Source organism: Ursus maritimus, unplaced genomic scaffold (genome assembly GCF_017311325.1).
Source record: "Ursus maritimus isolate PB19 unplaced genomic scaffold, ASM1731132v1 scaffold_2, whole genome shotgun sequence".
Taxonomy (NCBI): domain Eukaryota; kingdom Metazoa; phylum Chordata; class Mammalia; order Carnivora; family Ursidae; genus Ursus; species Ursus maritimus.
The window spans coordinates 43,931,029-43,941,580 of record NW_024424452.1 but is presented as its reverse complement, the minus strand read 5'-3'; the positions used below and the strand labels follow the sequence as shown (position 1 = coordinate 43,941,580).

At 49.7% G+C, this 10,552-nt stretch overlaps 1 protein-coding gene across 1 annotated transcript; it reads left to right on the top strand.

The window, feature by feature from the left end:
- The first annotated feature begins 529 nt into the window (after nt 1-529).
- LOC103672115 (GPI mannosyltransferase 1) lies at nt 530-2,791 on the top strand. Its single transcript, XM_040635904.1, has one exon. The coding sequence runs from the start codon at nt 698-700 to the stop codon at nt 1,967-1,969; it is 1,272 nt and encodes a 423-aa protein (XP_040491838.1). The 5' UTR covers nt 530-697; the 3' UTR covers nt 1,970-2,791.
- Nucleotides 2,792-10,552: the final 7,761 nt, after the last annotated feature.

Here is a 10,552-nt window from a genome sequence, read left to right as displayed (position 1 = left end):
GAAGAGCCAAGTTCGCAGCAGCGAGACCCCGGGGCAGCTTCCCCGGTCTCCCCTCCTACCCCTCCATCCAGGGCTGCGGGACAAGACACCGGACACTCAGCTCACTTCAAGTTTGGACACAGAAGGAACAGTTTCAAAATAGGGGTACGTCCCGGGCACGCAGGCGACATGCACGCTCGGCCCGGCCCACGAGCCCCGGTTACCCGCGAGCAGGCGGTGGGACGCCCGGCAAGCGATCTCACCGGTCTCCAGCCCGGGGCCGGGGGACGCGGCTGGAAGCTCGCTCCGTCTCAGGCTCCACCTCCGCGGAACGGAGCTCCGGCGCGGGAAGGGGCATCACGCGAAAAAGAGAGCCCTCCCGCTCCGCGACAAGACCGGCCGGCCTCCCGGGCTAGTGGACCTCACCTCCCGCACGGACCGGAATTTCCGCCCCCGCTGGACGAAGGAGCGGCAGCGACGCAGCCAATCCAGAGGAAGGCAATCTCGGCCGGGCCACTGAGAGCGCGGCGCGCCACCTCCCACCGGAAGCGGGACGGGGGCGGGGCTTTGTGCCGGAAGCGACCGTCCCGCGGTAGTTTCGGTTGCCTGCGGGCAGGTGGGAGATGCGCAGGCCGCCTGACGCACGGGCGCCGAGCGAGGGTCGGGGCTTCGAGGGCAGCTCGGGGCTGGGGCCGAGCGGCTGACGCGCCGTGCGGTCATGGGCCCGACCAAGCACTGGGGAGAATGGTTCCTGAGCCTGCGGGTGCCGCCTGCCGGGGTCTTCGGGGTGGCCTTCCTCGCCCGGGTGGCCCTGGTTTTCTACGGGGTCTTCCAGGACCGGACGCTGCTCGTGCGCTACACGGACGTGGACTACCAGGTTTTCACGGACGCCGCGCGGTTCATCACGCAAGGGCGCTCCCCGTACCTGCGGGCCACCTACCGCTACACGCCGCTGCTGGGCTGGCTGCTCACGCCCAACGTCTGCCTGTGTGAGCTCTTCGGGAAGTTTCTGTTCATCAGCTGCGACCTCCTCACCGCCTTCCTCCTCTACCGCCTGCTGCTGCTCCAGGGGCTGGGCCGGCGCCGGGCCTGCGGCTACTGCGTCTTCTGGCTTCTCAACCCGCTCCCCATGGCGGTGTCCAGCCGGGGCAACGCGGACTCGCTGGTGGCGGCGCTGGTGCTGACGACGCTGTACCTGCTCGCGAGGAGGCAGGTGGCGTGCGCCGCGGTGGCCTACGGCCTCGCCGTGCATATGAAGATGTACCCGGTGACCTACATCCTTCCCATCGCCCTGCACCTGCTCCCGGAGCGCGGCGGCGACCCGGGCCCCCGCCAGCCCCGCTGCTCCTTCCAGGCCCGTCTGTCCGAATTCCTCAGGAGGCTGTGCAGTCGGTCCGTGCTGCTCTTCGTGGCTGTGGCCGGGCTCACGTTTTCCGCCCTGAGCTTCGGCTTTTACAGTAAATACGGCTGGGAGTTTTTGGAACACACCTACCTGTATCACCTGACGAGGCGGGACATCCGGCACAACTTTTCGCCTTACTTCTACATGCTGTACTTGACCGCGGAGAGCCCGTGGAGCCCCTCCCTGGGCATCGCCGCCTTCTTGCCACAGTTCGTGCTGCTCTCGGCCGTGTCCTTCGCCTACTACAGAGACCTCGTCTTCTGCTGTTTCCTGCACACGGCCATTTTTGTGACTTTTAACAAAGTCTGCACCTCCCAGTATTTTCTCTGGTACCTCTGCCTGCTGCCCCTCGTGATGCCGCTAGTGAGAATACCCTGGAAACGAGCTGTGGTTCTCCTAATGCTGTGGTTTATAGGGCAGGCCTTATGGCTGGCTCCTGCCTATATTCTGGAGTTTCAGGGAAAGAACACCTTTCTGTTTATCTGGTTAGCTGGTTTGTTCTTCCTTCTTATCAACTGTTCCATCCTGATTCAAATAATTTCCCATTACAAGGAGGAACCCCCCATGGAGAGAATCAAATATGACTAATAGGACTCCAGTTCTTCCACCACTTCGATTACATTCTGATTGTCCTGAATGGACCAGAAGAGAGCTTTGGAAAACATTTTTGAACATTCTGTGCACTCTAGTGAAAACTCAGTTTGGAACATAAAACCCTATTCCAATGGAAATTAAAACGAATGGTTGCCTTATATATAAAGGGGACTCAATGATTGAGGTCCACCTCTAGGAAATCTTAAGACTCTCAGTTATCTAGGACATGGGAAGTAAAGTTTACTTGTTGAAAATGGAAAATCTGATGAAACTATCAGATGCTAAAAGGTTTTTGTAGGAAAATAGAGAAATGTAGCAGAGACCTAAGGTCTTCTAAGCCGGTGTTCATACCAGTTATACTATGCTACAGTCTGAAGCTGTCTTTTTAACCCCCACTTTTTCTTTTTAATGCTTTCCCAATAGCTGTGAAAACTCACGGGACATTCCTGAAGTACAGCTTTTAGATGTCAAGTGTTAAATAATACCACTGTGCTTAGGTTGGGAGAGTTCATTCCATATTAAAAGTGGGGGCTTAGAAAAAGAGTCCAAAGAATTCAAATTGTAATCATGTTTCACGTATTTGTTTTATTACTTCGTTTTTTCGGCACTTGGTCTCAACGGTATTGGACTACCATTTGGTTTTATACAGAAAGGATTGAATTCACCCATCTTTAAACTTGAGTCATTACATATTTCAAAATAGCATCTTGCTTTTGATGTTTGAAATCCACAAACTATTAGGGACATTTTAGTGTTCTCTTATACCTCTTTGTTTTTTAATTTTCTGATTGCCTTAAAAATATTTTTCACATAGAATTTAAGGTAATTGAGTGTCATCTGTGTTGTAAAAATGAAAATTACTAGATTTTAAGTGATACAAAATTAAATTGTTAGTAAGGCATTTCCCAGCTAAAAATACCCCACTTAAGAAAATTCCATGGTGGAAATGGAGACCTGTGTGGGAGGCTCTGGAAAGCCTCAGAAGCATCCTAAGTGGCCATAAATCTTGTAGACCAGGAAACTGAGGGAGAGAGTGTGGATATGAGGCTTTGATGAGCAGATCCATCTCCCTTATTACTATAATATTTCTCGGGAAGACATGCTTTCTGAGTTTTAAATGAGCAACCTAAAAAAAAATTTTTTTTAACATAGCCCATCTAGGTTGGGGACTCCCTAACACTCTAAACTGCAGTGGCAATGTAGGAGTTTGATTTTACAATTATGTTTTTAAAAGATGAGTAATTTATCAACATTGTTCTTTCACAGTAAAAAACAAACAAAAAACAACTTCAGAGAAGTAGAATATTTCATACTGGTTCAGGCCAAAAAAAGACTTTGAGAATAAGATGTGTATAATAAGAATGTGGGGCGCCTGGGTGGCACAGCGGTTAAGCGTCTGCCTTCAGCTCAGGGCGTGATCCCGGCGTTCTGGGATCAAGCCCCACATCGGGCTCCTCCGCTACGAGCCTGCTTCTTCCTCTCCCACTCCCACTGCTTGTGTTCCCTCTCTCGCTGGCTGTCTCTATCTCTGTCAAATAAATAAATAAATAAATAATCTAAAAAAAAAAAAAAAGTAAGAATGCTATTACAGGCAGCACTTCTTTGATGGATACCTTTTAGGACCTGCCATTAGAAGGGAGAATGGGTTTTGCAGGGGTTGTTGTTAGGTGAAAATAGCAGAGACCATTGATTGTTGATGACAGTGACCTTTCTTATAGCATCTAGTCTCATATCCCACATTAGGTCTTACCTTGAAGGCTCTTTGTATGTGATTGTTCACTAGTGGCCTTCCAGCCATGACGTTTTTACCTGTTTATTTCCCCATTGTTTTATAATAATCATTTAAAAGTTGTTTTGGTAGAACTGGTGGGAGGGGTGAGAAACAGAATTCCAACATCCCAACATAATTGTCTTTTTAATATTCCTATTTTTTAGAGAGTCATAAGTATATTCACTTATTAATTTCCTAATTTTGTTTACTTTAATATTCTTTTTTGTTGTGGCTTACTCCATACTTACATTGAAATTGCTGAATAACGTTCCATCACACGGATATTCGCGTTGTAAACGTGTCATTCTTCTACATTTAAACCTTTAAAATTGCTTCTAATTTTTAATGTTCTTTTATTTTTTTTTTAAGATTTTATTTATTTATTTGACAGAGAGAGAGACAGCCAGCAAGAGAGGGAACACAAGCAGGGGGAGCGGGAGAGGAAGAAGCAGGCTCCCAGGAGAAGAGCCTGATGTGGGGCTCAATCCCAGAACTCCGGGATCACGCCCTGAGCCGGAGGCAGACGCTTAACGACTGAGCCACCCAGGCGCCCCTAATTTTTAATGTTCTAAATAAGACTAAATGTTTTCCATGTTTCTTTTTTTTAAAAAGGATTTTATATATTTATTTGAGAGATGTAGAGTGCGTGTGCACACGAGCGGGAGGGAGAGGAAGAGGGAGAGAATCTCAAGCAGATTCCATGCTGAGCACAGAGCCGGATGAAGGGCTCCATCTAAGGACCCTGAGGTCATGACCTGAGATGAAATCAAGAGTCGGACGCTTAACCGACTGAGCTACGCAGGCGCCCCTAACATTTTCCATGTTTTAGATCCTTCTCTTAACATTCTTAGAATGTCTAATATTCATAGAAGTCAGTGGAGTTCTGCTGGTATCTTTGGAGAACCTCAGAAGGAGAACCTGCCCTGCAGGAAATTCTCTACCAAAGAACTGTAGGCATTTCTCAAAAGATGTAGAGAGTATTTTGCAGCTCATATGCTATAAAACAATTATAAATTAATTCATGAAATGATTTTGTCTCTTGAGGGTTTTTTTTTTTTTTCACTTTTTTCCCTGGTTTTATAAAATCTCTCATTCTGTTTTCATTGCAGTCCTTTTGGTTCTTTATTAGTTCTTTAAGAACACTTTTAAATTGTGTAGGACTTTGCCTTATTTCCTCCATAATTCTTTTTGTTCTTATACCACCCCTTAAGATCAATGCACCCATCTGCAGGTAAGCATTAATTACTAGCATGTGAGGGATAGTTCTCAAGACAGTCTGTGTTCTTTTTTTTTTTTAAAGATATTATTTATTTATTCGGCAGAGATAGAGACAGCCAGCGAGAGAGGGAACACAAGCAGGGGAAGCGGGAGAGGAAGAAGCAGGCTCATAGCGGAGGAGCCTGATGTGGGGCTCGATCCCAGAACGCCGGGATCACACCCTGAGCCGAAGGCAGACGCTTAACCGCTGTGCCACCCAGGCCCCCAAGACAGTCTGTGTTCTAAACCGAGAGGGCTACCTAATGTATTTTTGTCAGTAGTTGCCTTAATGTCTTCAAAATGTGGTCCTTAAATACCTCTAGATACCTCTAGATAAATTTCCTGGATTAGGTCCATTGGAAAGGCTAATACTCTCCCCCACCCCCGCCCCAAGAATCTCTCAAAACCATAGATTTTAGGTACTGACTTCTCACCATTTGGCTGAATGACTTTGTGACATAACATTGCTTTCAAAAGTTGTATAGAACGTGTTTTTCAGTTAATTTTCTGCACCACACCCAGCCCCAGCCATCTGTACAATGAGTGGAAGGGAAAAGATGGAAAATTTCACATGGGACAGTCTCTAAATGCAAACAGTTCTCTGAGGATTGTAGTATCATCCCCATTTCCCGAAGCGCCCAGGCCCAGCAGATGGAGATCACTGCGAAGTGGCCGGAGCTCGGCACCCTCACAAAGCCTGGACAGCGTGTCCCTCCTCATCTTGTATTTGCTTGAGGGGCAGTGCTCTTGCATTGGTGCAGGAGTTCCTGTTACTCCCAAACTTTTCGTTTCAGTAATTCCAGACCTTCAAGAATCCCCTCCCACATCCAGATCCTCTCACCAAATTGCATCATTTCTTGGTGACTCTTGACCTAGCCTAGTCTAAGAAGTGGATTTGCTGAAGCACGTGTTAGCCCGGCTATGGTAGATCAAGCTATGGCAATTACATGACCATGATTTCCGAAAGGTAAATGATCATGGTGGGATTGCTCTGAGAGTCCGGTGTACCATGCGCGGTGTGCACTCACCCATTTGCAGCTCATACTGAGTGTGGCACATGAGAACACAGGGTCAAATTCCCAGTGCCCTACCCTGGGCTAGTTCCTTTTATCCAGACACACTAGCTTTCTGTCTGTGAAATGGGGAGGATACTATAATCTCGAGAGAATTGTTTGCAAGAATTAAATGAGTTAATATACCAATGCTGGCACAGAACAAGCCACATACCCCACCACCTCCCCAGCTTTGCTTTCTGTTCACAAGCATTTAAAGAAGGAGCTACTTATGGAATCTAGGCGTAAGCCTTTCACCCCAGTCTTTTTTTTTTTTTTTAAGATTTTATTTATTTGTTTGAGATAGAGTAAGAGCGAAAGAGAGAGTGAGAGAGCACAAGGGGGGAGGGCAGAGGAAGAGGGAGAAGCAGGCTCTCTGCTGAGCAGGAAGCCCGATGCAGGGCTCGATCCCACAACCCTGAGATCATGACCTGAGCTGAAGGCAAACGTTTAACCGACTGAGCCTCCCACGTGCTCCCTTTCCCCCCAGTCTAATGGATAGGAAAAGAACCTGGCTTTATACTAAATAACTGTTTAAACTACCTGCTACTTTAACTTTGTTCCTTCTAATCTTGATCTGGTTCTTTGAAAAGACAGTAGTCACCTGTGAAGATTTCCATGCGGAATGTTCAGGTTCTGGCTCGACAGTCAACTAGTGGAGGTTTGGCTCGTGCCCCTGAGTTAGCACTTCATTCTCCACCGTGTTGAGGGCCCATGCAAGGGTAGAACGTTGGTAAGAAGTGCACGTCTTCTGCCTGCGTCAGAAGCATCAGAATAGCATAAACATTTTTTCAGTACTGATCCAGGAGAACCATGCATTTAGTGAAAACAAGCATTTGTATTTTTTTTTAAGATTTTATTTATTTATTTGACGAGAGAGACAGCGAGAGAGGAAACACAAGCAGGGGGAGTGGGAGAGGAAGAAGCAGGGGGAGTGGGAGAGAGAGAAGCGGGCTTCCTGCTGAGCAGGGAGCCCGATGTGGGGCTCAATCCCAGGGCCCTGGGATCATGACCTGAGCCGAAGGCAGACACTTAACGACTGAGCCACCCAGGTGCCCCCAAGCATTTGTATTCTTTATCCTGAACAAAACCCAAACTAACAGAATCTTCCTAGCTGCTCAGACACACTGCTAATTGTTTCGTCTGCTATAGGAAATGAAATGACACAGTGACTCTAAAAATAATCTGGAGCTTGAATATTTGAAGCTCGGTTCATTCCTCAAAGGAAAGTTTTAACCTTTGTTCTCTATTTTTAGGCAATTATGTAGAGATCCAGGCCTGTGCCACATCTTACAATAGACGAGTAAGACCAGGTCCACGCTTTTGAAGAGTTCAGAGGAAAGGCAGAAACACACCCCGATTAATGCTGTGTGAGACCCCGTTAAGTTCCAGAGCAGTCCTGTGGTTTGTGGCGCGGACAAGTAGAGGGTATCCCTACTCCTGTTTTACGGGTAAGAACACTGAGGCTCAGAAACGGTGACTTTCCAAGGCCAAACAGCTTGTTAGTGGCAAGACTAGATCTCATCTAATCCTACTATTTTCTATCCTATTTTATTTGGCAAGTCCTTTTTAATTCCACATGATGACAGGTGACTACAGTGAAAAACTTCGTGTCTTTGCCCAATGTCGTTCGTTTAGCAAACTACCTAGCACGAGGCCCCACGTATCTGCATGTGCCAAGCACTGTTCTAGGTGTGGCTGCCGCTGGAAGGGAGGCACTCGCTCCGTGGGGCTTACATTTTCACGGGAGGCCAAGAAGCAGCAAAGACGTGATTGCGATGATTGCCGTCAGGGAAAAGAAGCCAGGCTAAGAAAGATGAGAGCCAGAGCAGGGAGGACAGGGGGTGGTGCCGCTTTCCCCAGGGTGCTTAGGGAAGGCCCCGTGAGGCGGCTTCCAAGCTGAGGCCTGAAGGAAGCGCAGACATGACCTTCATGCATTATCGGGAGAGTGAACAGCGGGGCCGAGGCCCTGAGGTAGGAGCCTGCTTGGCATGTTTAAGGTACTGCAGGAAGGTGAGGGTAACTGTTTGGAGCAAGCAGGGAACAGCCGGAGTCTAATGTGCGCTTTCCGGTAGAACGACGTGAATGCTAGCAGGAAAATACAATCAACATTAGTATTTTTACCGGCCCGTAATACAATACCTTGGAGCACAATATATTTTTTTTTTCTGACTTTTGACTGCAGGTGTATTTGTAAAGAAGAGGATAAGGTATAATATGTACAACTTACATTTGAGCAGGGTTGTGAAGTACTTTCACACATTATTTTGAGACTCCAGGATTTTTTAAAATCCCATTTTCTCAGATGAGAACCCTCGATTCTCACAGATCAGAATGTCTGCGCTTTGCCTGAGCTCCGCATTAATGCGAGGCGGTAGCAGAACCCAGATCTTCTGGACCCAAATCCACTCCTTTGTGCTGCCCTCGTCGTTTAGATCTGGTGAGATGACCAACGGGACCGTACAAGGCAGGACGTTCGGGGAAGGTTGCCTGACAGATCGCTCATTCATTCGTCCACACTCGAGAGGCGATTGTGCCAGGCCCTCAGCGAGGCGGGGGTCCCTCAGCGAGGCTGGGGGTGCAAGGACAACGAGAGTCCTGGCCTCAAGGGACTCACGGTGTCCCGCAGAGGACGCAGGTGGCAGGGGGACGATGGCTAGAGCAGAGCACCTATCAAGTCGTTGGGAGCGCTTCCCGAGCGCCCCAGGCGGGTGAGGCCGGCGCCGAGCGGGGTGCGTGCCGTGTAAATTAAGCAAGGAGGCCGTTAGACTGAGGTGAGTGGCACCCAGCAGCCTACCCAAGCACACGCAGCCCTACGCCCGCCGGCGCCTCAAGGGGAGATCAAGACTAAGAACAGTCAGTCACAAACAGCCACGTGGGCTTTCCCAACGAATGCAACGGCTTGAGCGACAGCCACCCAAATACTGTCCCTGCTTTGCGTCCGCCTCTCCCCAGGCTCCCGTTGGTGGCGTGTGCCTCCCCGCTTCTCGTCTGAAGCTGCCCGGCTGGAGATTTTTACTCAAGCCCTGAAAGTGTTTCACATGCCTCAGTTTACCTTGTAGCACCAGGTACTGAGATGGTTGTTATCTCGCCTGCTTTCCTCCGATACTGGGTGGGCACTGGGGGCTTTCTCTGAACTCTTCCCGTGTCCCATCACTCGGTGATTAATTCTACTTCTGATAATCCTTAGCTCCCCGAGATCTGTTCCCATCTGGCTCTTGCCTGCAGGTCCAGCCTCACCCCCACCCCACCCCACCCCACAGCCATGCCAAATCATGCCACCCCTGCACACCTTTGTAGGTGCCAGCACTTCGGCTCGAACACTCTTCTCATCTGCTCGTCTCTCAGCCCCGCTGCTGTTCCGGGGCCGATGCCCTTCGTGGAGCGTCCTCTGAGGCAGCTCCTCCTTTGTGTCTGTGCCGTCTGGACTGTGAGCTCCGTACGGACGGTGAGAATTATCCGTTGATATCGTTTCCCCGGGCCTGCCCAGAACCCAGCAAAGATGGACAGGGCTGACCTGTCATTGGGCTGCTGGGCGTGGGCCGGCCACACACGCTCCCGGGTTTGCAGAATTGAGCTGTGCACCGGTCTGTCGAGCGGGAGCCGGGGGGAGTGGGCATGTCTGCACAGTGTCAGTGGTGGCTGCTGGGAAAGAGAAAGGAGCCGTTTCTGGGTGCCTGTCATTTCTAAATGCCATCGGAATCCACCTCATTTTCTAAGCTAGAATCTTGTAATCACCTCTGTTCCTTCTTCTTTACTTGCTACCCGCCACCCCATCTAACCAGTCACTAGCTCCTGTCAGTCCCGAGCCGCCCGGCGTCTCGCCACCGTCACTGCGGATTCCGCAGCCCAGGCCCTCATTAGCGCTCGCTCGTCGGGAATCAACGGCGCCTGACTGGTCTTGCCCCGCAGCTCTCCCGCCCTTCATTCCTCCTCTCCTTTGTCCTCCCACCGCTGCCAGGGTGGGCTTGCCGAAGCAGGTCTGATCCTGTCCCCATCCCGAGAGCAGCATCCTGGGGGACTCCCCCTGCCCTGCAAGAGAGAGTCCAAATCTCCGTCCACCTTGCACCAGTTTCTCCCCTTTGGCCACCCGCTCCCCCACAGGGTAACACAGTCTCCCGAGACTCTGCACCATGGCCTTGGCCCTGCTGTTTCTAAGCCTGTGTGGTTCTCCCACGTTTCAAGACCCAACTCAGGGGCCCCTTCCTCTATCAGGAGGCCGGCACAGTGAGCTCGTGGGGAGAGGTTAACTCTAGGAAAAAAAAGGAAAAAGAGGGCCAGAGTTGTAAGATTTGTAATCTGTTAATTCCTGTCTGTTCCAGTTGCTGGTGTATTTGTCTCTGTGAGTCGCTTAGCTCCCGGAGGACAAGAATTGTGTGTTGTGTTTATATCCTTTGCACACAGCCGAAGTACTCAGTAAATATTTGTGAAGCAAACGAGGCTGGAGCTGGGAGGGAACAAATGTTTGTTGAGAACCTATTGTGAACCTATATGCTT

What these genes read in the sequence shown, in the direction of transcription:
- LOC103672115 (XM_040635904.1), top strand. Translation starts at nt 698, where the DNA reads ATGGGCCCGACCAAGCACTGGGGAGAATGGTTCCTGAGCCTGCGGGTG.